The sequence below is a fragment of the Castor canadensis genome, chromosome X (genome assembly GCF_047511655.1).
Source record: "Castor canadensis chromosome X, mCasCan1.hap1v2, whole genome shotgun sequence".
Lineage (NCBI taxonomy): Eukaryota > Metazoa > Chordata > Mammalia > Rodentia > Castoridae > Castor > Castor canadensis.
In genome coordinates, this window is record NC_133405.1 from 99,147,050 (window position 1) to 99,161,643 (window position 14,594).

Here is a 14,594-nt window from a genome sequence, read left to right on the forward strand (position 1 = left end):
TTAGGCAAGAAGAAGGAATAAAAGGAATACAAATAGGTAAAGAAACTGTCAAAATATCCCTATTTGCAGACGACATGATCATATACCTTAAAGACACAAAAAACTCTACTCAGAAGCTCCTAGACACCATCAATAGCTATAGCAAGGTAGCAGGATATAAAATTAACATAGAAAAATCATTAGCATTTCTATACACTAATAACGAACAAACTGAAAAAGAATGTATGAAAACAATTCCATTTACAATAGCCTCAAAAAAATCAAATACCTAGGTGTAAACCTAACAAAGGATGTGAATGACCTCTACAAGGAAAACTATACACTTCTGAAGAAAGAGATTGAGGAAGACTATAGAAAGTGGAGAGATCTCCCATGCTCATGTATTGGTAGAATCAACATAGTAAAAATGTCGATACTCCCAAAAGTAATCTACATGTTTAATGCAATTCCCATCAAAATTCCAATGACATTCATTAAAGAGATCGAAAAATCTACCGTAAAATTTATATGGAAACACAGGAAGCCACGAATAGCCAAGGCAATACTCAGTCAAAAGAACAAAGCAATAACAATAAAAACAGCATGGTACTGGCACAAAAACAGACATGAAGACCAGTGGAACAGAATAGAGGACCCAGATATGAAGCCACACAACTATAACCAACTTGTCTTTGACAAAGGAGCTAAAAATATACGATGGAGAAATAGCAGCCTCTTCAACAAAAACTGCTGGGAAAACTGGTTAGCAGTCTGCAAAAAACTGAAACTAGACCCATGTATATCACCCTATACCAAGATTACCTCAAAATGGATCAAGGATCTTAATATCAGACCCCAAACTCTAAAGTTGATACAGGAAAGAGTAGGAACTACTCTGGAGTTAGTAGGTATAGGTAAGAACTTTCTCAACAGAACCCCAGCAGCACAGCAACTAAGAGATAGCATAGATAAATGGGACCTCATAAAGCTAAAAAGCTTCTGTTCATCAAAAGAAATAGTCTCTAAACTGAAGAGAACACCCACAGAGTGGGAGAAAATATTTGCCAGCTACACATCAGACAAAGGACTGATAACCAGAATATATAGGGAACTTAAAAAACTAAATTCTCCCAAAACTAATGAACCAATAAAGAAATGGGCAAGTGAAGTAAACAGAACTTTCACAAAAGAAGAAATTCAAATGGCCAAAAAAACACATGAAAAAATGCTCACCATCTCTAGCAATAAAGGAAATGCAAATTAAAACCACACTAAGATTCCACCTCACCCCTGTTAGGATAGCTATCATCAAAAACACCACCAAGAACAGGTGTTGGCGAGGATGTGGGGAAAAAGGAACCCTCTTACACTGTTGATGGGAATGTAAACTAGTACAACCACTCTGGAAAAAAAATTTGGAGGCTACTTAAAAAGTTAAACATTGATCTACCATTTGATCCAGCAATACCACTCTTGGGGATATACCCAAAAGACTGTGATACAGGTTACTCCAGAGGCACCTGCACACCCATGTTTATTGCAGCACTATTCACAATAGCCAAGTTATGGAAACAGCCAAGATGCCCCACTACTGACGAATGGATCAAGAAAATGTGGTATCTGTACACAATGGAATTTTATGCAGCCACGAAGAACGAAATGTTATCATTCGCTGGTAAATGGATGGAATTGGAGAACATCATTCTGAGTGAGGTTAGCCTGGCCCAAAAGACCAAAAATCATATGTTCTCCCTCATATGCGGACATTAGATCAAGGGCAAACACAACAAGGGGAATGGACTTTGGTCACAAGATAAAAGCGAGTGCACACAAGGGGGGTGTGAGGATAGGTGAGACACCTAAAAAACTAGATAGCATTTGTTGCCCTTAACGCAGAGAAACTAAAGCAGATACCTTAAAAGCAACTAAGGCCAATAGGAGAAGGGGACCAGGAACTAGAGAAAAGGTTAGATCAAGAAGAATTAACCTAGAAGGTAACACACACAGGAAATTAATGCAAGTCAACTCCCTGTATAGCTATCCTTATCTCAACCAGCAAAAACCCTTGTTCCTTCCTATTATTGCTTATATTCTCTCTTCAACAAAATTAGAGATAAGGGCAAAATAGTTTCTGCCGGGTATCGAGGGGGTGGCGGGGGGAGAGGAAGGGGGTGGGGTGGGTTGTAAGGGAGGGGGTGGCGGCAGGGGGAGAAATGACCCAAGCATTGTATGCACATACGAATAATAAAAAAAATTTTTGAGAAAGGGTATATAAGGTGAGACCCCTTTGTTCTTGGGGCTCAGCCTTTGAACACGAGTCCGCTGGGTCTGTGCCGGCACAATAAAACGTTCCTTCCTGCTAAACTGCCTCAGTGTCTTGTATCTCAGCTTGAGATTCCCGCAACAATAGGACAAAAACCACATCTCTCAACCTTAACCCTAGTACAGGGATTTGACAGGACATTGGCTTCCCAGGATGAAAGACCAGCATCAGACAAGACAACCTTTCATTTCCCATACCTCAGAGAACTGTGGCAAGATGCCGTCTTGAGAGAGGGCCTCCTCATTGAGAGTGAGGTACCCGTGGGAGTCTTGAAAACAGGGATCAATCACAGCTCAGGACATCTTGAGACACTTGGCCATAGTATATAAGAGGGGACGGCCACAAGAGGCTCGTGGAGAGGGAGAGACTTTGACTCAGGTGAGCTGAGAAGTTAAAGTGAGCTCAGGAAGGGAAAGGTGCAGACCCTACCTGTCTGTGGAAAATTTAAAAACCAAAGCACTTAGACTTCACTGACAGAGAGCTCAGGTCACAAAAGTTGCCCGCAAACATAGGCAGGTGAGCTTTGAGACCAAGCAACCCTGGGTGGGGGGGGTTGAAAATCACATCCCTGGGGAATTCTGGGACTTGCAGCCAGTGTCCACAAGGGAAACTGCCACCAGAGACAGATGTAGAGAGGGAGAGGGTTTCACAGGTGCAATCTGGGCTGGAGATGTGGCTCCAGTGACAGAACACCTTCTTTGCAAGTGTGAAGCCCTATGTTCAAACCCCAGTCCCACCAAAAACAGACAGGTAGACAATGGCAATCTGAAAAGCAGCAAAAGGCCCAGAGATCAGAGGCCCTGTCCTATTCAGGGACAGCAGTTCCATTGATTAAGGTCAATTTCAAAAGTGAAGCCAGCCTCTACTGGCAGAGCTCAGGTTACTGAAGCTGTCTGTAAACTGCCAGCAGGCAGGTGAGCTTTGAGAATGAGCAACCCTGGGGATTTAAAGGGTCGAAGCTTGGGGAGCTCCTGGACTTGTGGGCACAAGTCACACTGTCCGCATGAGAGACTGCCACCAGGGACAGACGTAGATAGACAGCAGCTCCATTAACTAAGGCCGTACTCATGAAATGAGTGGCCCAATTACTCAGATCTCTCTTCACTTCAATAGGAAGTCACCCCCATCTACTGCCCTAGGTTGTATCAGTCACAGAGTCTGAGCTGTCCCCTCCCAGGACCCCCCCCCCCGCCGCTTGCACCCTATGCTAGAGGAACCAACTCTGCCCTCCTGAAGTGGTTCCCATACACCTGTGGCAAGAAAGACTGACTTGGACAAAAAGGAGGGAATGTCAAGTCTTCTCCCCAGCAAGAAATACAAACTTTTTTTCCTCTTCATCTAATTTGTTTTTTTCTGTTTCTTTCCCTTTTTTTGTGTATGGTACTGGGGTTTGAACTCAGGGCCTACACCTTGAACCACTCTGTGAGAATCAACTAAAGTTAGGTCTTTTCTGTCAAAGGAGTTAATGAAAAACTATCACTGTATAGTAACCTCCAGGAATTGCTGCCTCCATGCTTTGTGAAACGTTGCTTGACCTTGCAAGGTTCTTGCAGTCAAAGAACTGTTTTTCTTAACTGATTAAGTTCCTGTTATGGCCAGGTATCCTAATCTCAAACTGCTTGATGAGTAAAATGTCAGCCCCTGTCCTCTAACTTCAGGGGACCTTAAGAAATCACTTTCTTACTGGGCTGTAAAAATGTCACTGCATTGGAAAGCTTCGCCCTTACCCCAAACAATAGCTAGCCAATTGTGAAGATTGTGAAGCCAAACCCATCAATCAGGGTGAGGGACAGAGAGAGATAAAAACTGAGCTGACTCCCCACTCAGGGTGTTCTGCCTATCAGACTGTAGTCTGTAGCTGTACCCTTCTGCAGAATAAAACTTCTTTTTGCCTTGCTGAGAGACTCCTGTGTGTTTCTTTGATCATCGTTTGGGAATGGCATTTCTAACAACTCCACCAGCTCTTTTTTTGTGAAGGCTTTTTTCAAAATAGGGTCTCTTGAACTATTTGCCTGGGCTGGCTTCTTACTTTGATCCTTCTGATCTCTGCCTCTTGAGTAGCTATGATTACAGAAGTGAGTCACCAGCACCTGGCTCTTTTTCTTTTTTAAAAATTTGGTTTTTACAAAATTAGAAATAAGGGCAAAATAGTTTCTGCTGGGTATCGAGGGGTTGGGGGGAGAGGGAGGGGGCGGAGTGGGTGGTAAGGAAGGGGGTGAAGGCAGGGGGGAAAATGACCCAAGCATTGTATGCACATATGAATAATAAAAAAATAAAAATTAAAAAAAATTTGGTTTTTAATTGTTGGAATCTTTTTCTTTATTTCTTAATTTTTTCTCCTTATCTCCCAAACCATTCTCTATTTCTCTGTTATAGCTAAATAGTGCTCTCTCATAATATCTCCTATACCTACCTCCCCGTCTTCCTGTCTTCCTACTCACTTCCCTTCTCCACGTCCATCCCCTACGTTGGGTCTGGGGACCTAAAAGACAGATGAGTGAGTCAGTATCCCATCCCCCATGGAAAGCACTATGAGCCCTGCACCCTGGGGAGCTCATAAATCTGCATTCCTGCACCCTGAGGAGGAGATGCAGGGTCTCATAAATCTGCCACATGGTGGATAAACAGAATGCTCTCAAGTTTGTTTTCTCCCAGTAAGGGGCAAACAGACCAGCTCATTGAACCATGGCCAATGATAAGAACCTTCCTAACCCTTACCCTAACCCAGAGTTAAAGTGTCCATAAAAAGCCCAGTCTTCACCTGAGCAGGGAGCCACCAGTTTCCGGGCTCCACTGCACTGCTCTAGCTGTAGCCTTTCCTTTCTCTCTAATAAATCCTACTTTGTATACCAGCCTTGTCTCACAAGTCAGTCAGCTGCCTCACAAGCCAATTCTTTGGCCTATGAAGGCAAGAACCCTCGACATTGGCCTACAACATTTCAAACCAGCACGTAAAACCTCTATTATCCCATTTCCAATCCTTATACCTTTTGATCAGTGATAAGCTCCCAGATCATCCCCCTAGAAAAAGGGTTTTGCTCTCATACAACCTTAGTGAGAAGACAGATAAGGGTTTTGATTTGTCTCTTGCTCATTCAAATATTTGGTTTAACTGCTAAATTGTTGACCTTGTTACTGCAGTAGGGTCTCTGCTTATGCAAAGAAGTAAAAGGGAAACTTAGCCTAACAGATGCACAAATCACAGTGCAGAAATGCGTAGATTAGTAAAGCACACTTCTGAGTGTGTCTGTGAAGGGTTTCCAGAGAGGATTAGATCCTGAGGGCTCTACCTACTGAATGGATTGATTCCTTGATGGATTCCTAGTATGGTGGCATTATTGGGAGGTGGTAGAAAGTAGAAGGTGGGGTTCGGTTGGAGGATGTACGTCACTAGGGATGTGTCCTTGGAGCTATACTTTGCCCTGGACCCTCATTATATGCTTCTCTCTCCCTCTTTCTGCTTCCTGGCTGTCATGATGTGAATTGCTCAGCTCTGCCCTGTCTGCCGTTACAGGCTGAAACTTCTGAAATCATGAGCCAAAATCGATCTTTTGTCCTTTAAGTTGTTTCTGTCAGGCAATTGGTAACAGTAATGAGAAACATAACTAATACAGAACACTGATACAAGAGAAGCATGGTCATTACTGTGACTACCAACCATGACTACTGTGGTTCCTAACCTTTAGAATTAGTTTACAGGAAGAATTTGGAAGAATTTCATAAGCATACTTACTGGGCGATTCTGGTGGGAGTTCAGAAGACCAGAATGCCTTCAGAAATGTGGACAGTGAAGGACAGGTTCATGAGGTTTCAAATGGAACAAGGACTCTATTTGGAGTTGGATTAGAGGTTATTCATGTTTTATTCAGACACAGAATTTGTCTACATTTTGTTCATGTCCTTGAAACTTTGTGGGAGGGTAAGTGTAAATGTGATAGACTAATCTGGTGGAAGAATTTTAAGGCAGCCCAGCATTCAGGCTGTGGCATGGTTTATTGCTGGCTTATTTTAGCCAGATTTACAGTGAGAATTGGAAGCAAGAGGGAAGGATTTGAAAAACGTGTAGTCTGCCTCCAGAAAAGGAGGCAGTTGAAAGCTGTAGACAAGGCAGATGTTTGTTAAAGAGATTGCTGCCATTTTAAGGGAGCTAAGCATTTTGTACTGGGACAATAGGAAAGATGCCTTAAGGGCATCTCAGAAATTAGCCAGATCCCATCATTGACAGGCTCCAGAGTATAAAATAGGAAACTGATTTGAAAGATTGTCCCTTGAGAAGACAAAGTTGCCAGGACTTCCCAGGAATTTGCTTCCCCAGGATTCATTTTACCATGCTCCGCTGTCTAGGCACTCTTGAGTGCCATCTGACTATGATCCAAGGGGGCCCAGTTACTACTCAAGCTGGAGCTGGTTTTGCAGGCATGAAGAATGCAAGAGTTTAGGATCATGGGGGCTTCCACTGAGATTTCAAAGGAAAGCCCAAGAGACCAGGCAAGGTGTGTCAGGGCCAGGAATTCCTCCTAAGAGTGTGATGTTCGAAGCTGTGAGGGTGAGGCCGAAGTCATAGTGGAGATCCCAAGATGTTGAAGATGCGAGGAATATGGACTGCCTGCTGAGTAAAGTCCAGGCAACAAGTGGAGCCAACCCAGCACACAGCAGGGCCATAGGGGTAGGGTTGCCCAAGCCCACTGCAGTTCACATCACAGCACCACATGTCCTGGATCCTAGATACAAACTACAGTATTTAATGTTTAAGTCTTGCTTTGGTCTGATCCTTCCTTGCTACTCTCCTGTTCCCTTTTGGAATGGGAATGTTTACTCTGCACCTTGTACGTTGGAAGTATATAACTTGCTTTAGATTTTTACAGAGGCCCACAGCAAAGAATTGCCTTGAGTCTCAAAGGAGACTTTGAACTTGGGTTTTTGAACAATGTCAGAATTGACATTGGGGACTCATGGAGATAGACGGAATGGATATATTTTGCATTACAAGATAGACAGGAGCCTTTTGGAGACCAGGGATGGAATGTTTTGGGGGACCAGGGAGATATGTTTGGGTGTCAAGCTGACAACGGGTAGACTTGAGATGATTAGATTGTCAACTTGTTTGATTAAGAAATGCTGGGTTAGTAAAGCACACCTCTGTGTGTGTCTGTATGAGTGTTTCCAGAGGGCTCTGACCTAATGAATCCTTGATGGATTCCTAATACGATGGCATTATTGGGAGATGGAGAAAGGTAGAAGGTGGCATGTTGTTGGAGGAATTAGTCACTGAGGACATGTCTTTGGGGCTATGTCTTGCCCTGGCCCCTTCCTACAGTCTCTTTCTCTGCTTCCTGACCACCATGATATGCACTGCTCTGGCCCAACACACTGTCCCCACCATGATGGATGGACACCTCTGAAACTAGGAGCCAAAATAAACCCTTCCTCCACTAAGCTATTTCTGCTGGGCATTTCATCACAGCAATGAGAAAAGTAACTAACACAGAAAACTGGTGCCAGAGAAGTAGGACAATTACTGTGACTAACACAGACATGTTCACACAAAGATGTACCAGAATGTTCACTGGGCTGGGTGTGGTGGAGGCACTTGTAATCCTAGCTACATGTGAGATGGAGATGGGAGGATCATGGTTTGAGGCCAGCCCAGGCAAAAGTTAGCAAGACCATACTTTAGAAAAACAAGCCAGGCATGGTGATTCATGCCTGTAATCCCATCTAGGCAGGAAGGCAGAGGTAGGAGGATCACAGTCTAGTTTTTTGTATTGTGGAATGTTTGCATTAACTTTACAGGTTAACACATCCCTAATTCAAAAATCTGAAATATTAAATGGTCCAAAATCTGAAACTTTTTGAGAATCAATTCAGTGTTCCAAGATTACAGAGCATTTTGGATATCAATTTTTTTTCATTTTTTACTTTTTTGTTTTTTACTCTTTGATTTTTGAATTAGGGTGATACAATATTTCTGTATATTCATACCCAGAAATACTATCCACAGCATTTAAAAGGAACAAACTAGTGATATATTCAATAACACGCAAGAATTACAATATCATACTGAATGAATGAAGCCAGACTCAAAATAGTACTGAGGACATGATTCCACTTACATGAAACTCAATAAAGATAAATCTCATCTGTAGTGGTAAAAAAAAAGCTTGCTTAGGGCTGAAGTGGTGGTGGGTGTTGACTCCGAGGGGCATGAGGAAGCGTTTGTGTAGTGGAATGTTATATACATGATTGGGTGGTTGTTATACTGGTGAATACCTTTATCAAAACACAACTGTATACTTAAAATGGATACATTTTATTTTTTGTAAATTATACCTTAACAAAATTTATTTTAAAGTAAAAACTGATAAGTGACGATCAAAAAGTCTTAAGCTGGGCAAGAGGAATGGGGCTGTGGGAAGTGGAGAGGGGTGAGGGATCTGAAGGCGATACTTACAAAAGGAATAAGAAGTGAGGACCACTGTAGATGACAGTTTGCTGGTATCTTAGAGTGAGAAGATGAAATGAAAGGAAGAATGAGAATGGGTAATAGGAAGAACAGCAGTGAGGCAGCCAACTGATTTTCAGAGGAGTCAAATCCATTAAAACCAGGGTTGGTGGCTCAGGAGGAAGAGATTAGGTAGATTGTGATTCAAGGTCAGCCTGGGCAAAAAGTTGGTGAGACTCCATCTCAACAAGTAAAAAGCTGGGAATGGTTGCATGCACCTGTCATCCCAGCTATGTGGGAAGTATAAATAGGAGGATCAAGGTACAGGCTGGCCGAAGCATAAATAGGAGACTCTTATCTCAAAAAATAGCCCAAGTAAAAAGGGGTGGGGTATGGCTCAGGTGGTAAAAGCAACTGCCTAGCAAATGCGAGGTCCTGAGTTCAAACCCCAATACCACCACCACCACCACCAACAAAAGAACCTGAGACTCTGGGGTGTGGTTTAACTAATGTAGTATTAAAATGTGACAGAAGGGCTGGAAGTGCGACTCAAGAGGTAGAGCACCTGCCTAGTAAGCTTGAGGCCCTGAATTCAAACCCCAGTATCACAAAAAATGATAGAAGGAGAAAATATCTAAGAAAGCAGATTCTTAGTGAGTAATTCTGGCATTATGGCTCAGAGTATAGGAATTGGGGCAATTTTTCTTGAGGAATGTCAAGCAAAGAAGGCAGTTTATAACAGTAACTGAAATAAAGGGTAGCATAATTTGGTACCTAACAAGCCAAAGTTATCTATCCTCAAGCAATTTCTAATGTTTAGAACCTCTAAGAAGGGTAGGAATGCTGGGCATAGTATTCCACACCTTCAATCCCAGCTACTCAGGAGGTGGAGACAGGAAGATAGGGTTCAAAGCCAACCCTAAGTGAAAAGTTGATGAGACCTTATCTCAAAAACAAGCTGGTCATAGTGGTTCCAGCTACTTGGAAGACAGAGATAGGAGGATTCTGGTCTGAGGCCAGCCCAGGCAAAGTTAGCATGAGATTCTATCTGAAAAACAAACAGAAAGCAAAGGACTGGGGGCACAGCTCAAGTGGTAGAGTACAAGTGCCAGGCCCTGAGTTTAATCCTGAGTACTGCCAAAAAAGGTGGGGGGGGGAGCAATGATAGTATCTTAGTCCTCTTTTAGGAAAAATAAAATACTTCCACAACTCTGCCTAGTTCACACTTACTCACCTGCATGGCTCTGATGTGGGGTTTCCTCTTCCAACATCCACGGCTCCTCTCCTTGCTCCAACTTGAAGATGACCTCTGGTTTGGGAACTTCAAACCCTGTTAAGAGAACATGATAGAGAGCTTGGTTCACATAATTGCCTTCCATTTGTTCATTGAGAATGCAAGCACATTTCTTTGGGAGCAGAGTAATAATCATAGGGTGGAAAGGGACTGAAGAATCTCGGGGAAACCAAGGACCATGCAATCACACACCGCAGATGTCTCAGCAGCTGAGAATGGAAACACCCTCACTGAGTTGCCTAGCGCTGCCACAACAAAGCACCAAAAACTGGGTGCCTGAAACAACAGAACTGATCACAGTACATTTTTAGAGACAAGAAATCTGAAATCAAGGGCCATGCTCTCTCTGATGGATCTAGGAGAGAATCCTCCCTTGTATTCGCTAGCTTCCCGTGTGTGCTGGAAATCCTGATGTTCCTTGGCTTGTAAATGCACCACTTCAGTGACATGGCTGTCTTCTCTGTGTGCCTTCTCATCACTTTCCTTCTGGGCATGCTCGTAGAACCATCACCCTATCCCTGCTTTCATCTTCACAATGCACTCCCGCTGTGTGCACAGCTCTGTGTCCACATTTACCCTTTTCGTAAAGACACCAGTGATATTAGATCAGAGTCCACCCTAATGACTTCATTTTACTCTGATTACCTCCCTAAACCCTGTTTCCTAACAAGGTCACATTCTGAATGCTGGGGGTTAGGATTTCCACATAGCTTTGGCGGGGGGGGCATAATTTAACCCAGAAGAGTCTGCCCTATACCTGCCATTCATGACTTTTTCATTTGCAAAATATTCCCCCCTTTCCAATATTCACAAAGTCTTCACCATTCCAGCATCAACTCTTAAGCAAAAAAAAAAAAAAAAAAATTCCTCTAAGCCTCATAACTCAAAGTCTCAAATCTCATCACCAACACCATCCGAATCACTTGGATCTGATCCATCCTGGGGCAAAGTTCCTCTCCATCTGTGAACCTGGGAGCCAGGCAAGTTATCTGCTTCCAAAATACAACGGCCGGACAAGCATAGGACAAATACTCCCATTCCAAAATGGAAAACAATGGGATTAAAAAAGGGAATCATGGGTCCAAGTAAGTCCAAACCCATGAGGGCAAATCCCACTGGATTTTAAGGCTTGGGAATAACCCTCATTGGCTCTGTGGTTCCTGTCCTTTGAACACACTGAAGTGGCAGCCCCATCCCCTCAGCCGTCTGACCTTGTGGGCTGCTGCTCCACAGGTCTTAGTTCCAAAGGGAGGAGTGCTTCCACCAGGAGACATGACAGTGATTCCACTGAAGTGGAAGTCACTGCGGGCTCTGCATGAGTCTGAATCAGCAGGCTGCAGAGACTGATCCTGATTTCCAAGGGGAAATGGGACTGCTGTTCCCCATAGGGCAGAGGAAAAGCCTGTCTGGAATGCAGGAGATCCCTTAGGGCATCTCTTGGTACTACTATGTCCAGTGATTAAAATAAATGGAAAATCAAAACACACACTCCAAGTAGCAGCATCAATGGTCCAGACCCTGCAGGTGATAGGCTCTCTTTGACCAAACATGAATCAGACAGACTCCTCCAAATCCTCTTCCCAACTAGACGTTGACTTTTGTGTCTGTCCTTCTTTGTGTTACTCAAGTTTAGTCAGAATTTTGTTCCATCAGTTTAGCCAGCATACCACCACCTTAATATTTGATCCCCTTCATATTTGATCCACCACCTTCAGATGTGTGGTCACTCTGGCCTGCCTTTAGCAAGACTCCTGTGAGGTCAGTTTAGCCAGAATCCCCCTTCCTGAATACCTGGATGTTTCCTGGTAATCACTTTCTATCCAGGGGTCCCTACCCTGCCCTTTGGCTAGAGAACTCCACTTGTCCATGTTGTATTTTGGAACTTAGCCCAGTTCTGCATTAAGGTTTCTTTTTTCCTCTATTGGAAAATCCCAGGTAAAGAATCATGACCCACAGAGCTACTTACTGAGGTCAAAAGGAATATACACTAGATGGTGGAAGAAGAAATTCTGTGTTGAGACTGCAGCATAGAAACCCTGCCTCAGCTTTCAGTCTGCTGGCCTGTGCTGTGGATTTTGGATTTAAGACTGCAGTATCAACTTTGCATTAATTTCCAGGCTACTGTCCTGCCCTGCCCTGGGTATTTTAGGTTGGCCAGTACCCATCTTCCCCCCACCCACATTTCCTATTGGTTCCATTTATTGGAGAATTCTAATACAGATTTTGGGATGGCAAATAGTTCCATGGGAACGGTCTTCAGGCTGGGTTTTTTGAATTTGTTCTGACATTTCTGGAACTGTTGCTCTAACTTAAAGGTGCAAATACTATTTCTGTAGTAGAGAGGACACTGACGGTTCAGGGCATGATGTGGAGATACGGATAAGCAAAACATCAACATTGGATTCTCCTAATCAAATACTTGTAAGAAATAGCATTCTGGGTGACCAGGATTTGATATCTTTGAATATTTTTTTTGCAGCACTGGGGCCACAATTTTTTTTTTTTTTTTTTTTGCAGCTCAGGGCCTTCACCTTGAGCCACTCTACCAGCCATATTTTTGTGTGAAGGGTTTTTCAAGATAGGGTCTCGAGAACTATTTGCCCAGGCTGGCTTCAAACTGTGATTCTCCTGAACTCTGCCTCCTGAGTAGCTAGGATTATAGGCGTGAGCCACAGGCACCTGGCTGAATATTTTTCTATTATAAAATTGGCTGGTCATTCCAAATTACACTGGATAAAGTGGGAAAAGAAAAGGATGAGCTCAGAGATCCAATTTCCCAGCTCATGTGACCAATAAATGACCTGAAATTTTCTATATTTGGGCTGGGTGTGGTGGTGCATGCCTGTAATCCCAGGACTCAGGAAGATAGGATGATTGTGAGTTGAAGGGCAGCCTGGACTACACAGTGAGAATTTAAAAAATTCTACACCTGCTCCTATAGCCAGCAGGCTGAGCTTGATTAAAACCAAACCAGACCATCATCCTGCAAGTGACTAAATTACAAATCAAATAGCATTCACAGCCTCACAATGTATCTGCTGTTAAAGTGAGGGCATGTATTGGGAAGGAATGTGATCCTAAAAATTGGAATGGGGACATATGAAGACCTTGAACCTCCAGATTCCTGTGGGTCTTCTTTACTGATAGAAGCAGCCCTTCCACCCCTTTCTTAGTCAATTTGCTACTGCTACTGCCATAACAGAATACCACAGGCTGGGTAATTTAGAAACAAATGAAGTTCATTTGGCTCACAACTCTGGAGGTTAGAAAGCCTAATACCATGGCCTGTATCTTGCAAGGGCCATCATTCTGCATCATAACAGGGTAGAAGGGAAATGAGGATGCATGAAACAGAACGAGAAGGGAAGATGGGGGCCAAACTTACAACAAACCCACTGTTGGGATAATTAAGTCACTCTCGTGGTAAGAACTCCAATCGAGAGGGCAGAGCCCATGTGGCCTAGTCACCTCTTAGAGGCCCCACTTCTTAATACAGTGACAATTAAACTTCAACATGGGGTTGGAGGAAGATCCAAACCGTAGCAACACCTATCTGAGAATAATAATCTCCGAGGAAGTTTTGATGGCCATCCCTGCTATGGTCTGAAGGAATGTCCCCCAAAGGTCCATGTGTTAAAGGCTTGGTCCCCAAGCCTTTAGTGGCAGGTGGTGGAACCTTTAGGAGGTGGAGACTAGTGACAGTAGGTCACTGGATGTGTGCCCTTGAAGGGGAGTGTGGGACCCTGGTCTCTCTCTCTTCTATTTTCTTCCTGGCTCATGAAGTGAGTGGTTTGTTCCACCATGAGCTCTTATCTTAACGTGCTGCCCTCACCAGACGCCCAAAGCAATGGGGCTATTCAATCTTGGTCTGGAACCTCAGGAACTATGAGCCAAAATAACCCCTTTCTCTCTAAAAGTGAACTGCCTCAAGTATATCCATCCCCTGAGGCACTTGCCTTGCCAGGCACTACAATGAACTTATGTCCATCACCATTCTTTTCTTCTACAATTACAACTAGACTCAAATCCAAGCAGATTCCAAAGGGTGAAATACAAAGCATGTCCTGTATGGATGAGTACACAACAAAAGAACCGCAGACAGAACTCTGGAGACTATATGGGGAAATGGATATTAAGAATGTGAGACAATGGTGGAAGGAACAAAACACTGTATCACACTGAACTGGTTGGTATGGACCCACATATATGGTGCATATCAAGATATCTGTTCTAAAGTGAAGGATAAATTGTTGCATCTGGTCACTTCTACAGGCAAAATAGAGGGACAATGTTACTGGGCTGCTTTGAATTTTGGAGGCAACAATTCTTTATTTGGATGGGCTACTCTGGCCCATTTACCAAATGAGCCAAACAGCTGTTCGTCTTGAGTGGGACCCAGAACAATAGAAGGCTCTGCAACAGGTTCAGGCTGCCCTGCCACTTGGTCCATGTAATCCAGCAGGTCCAGTGGTAGCAGTGACAGACGGAGAGGCAGTTTGGAATCTCTGGAAGGCCCCTATAGGTGAGTCACATTGCACATTCTTAGTATTTGGGAA

The 14,594-nt window shown here is 43.5% G+C and overlaps 1 protein-coding gene across 3 annotated transcripts in view; it reads right to left on the bottom strand.

Annotated features, from left to right (window-relative positions):
• The window catches only part of Znf81 (zinc finger protein 81), a 135,034-nt gene that overhangs the window by 33,325 nt on the left and 87,115 nt on the right, over positions 1-14,594 (bottom strand). For 2 of the 3 annotated variants that reach the window (XM_074062849.1, XM_074062848.1), the window contains 2 exons: positions 9,979-10,074; positions 4,716-4,784 (listed from right to left, as the gene is read on the bottom strand). In XM_074062849.1, coding sequence (XP_073918950.1) covers positions 4,716-4,784; positions 9,979-10,074 — 165 coding nt within the window. The remainder of the gene's footprint in view (positions 1-4,715; positions 4,785-9,978; positions 10,075-14,594) is intronic. The other variant, XM_074062850.1, reaches the window with a different exon arrangement.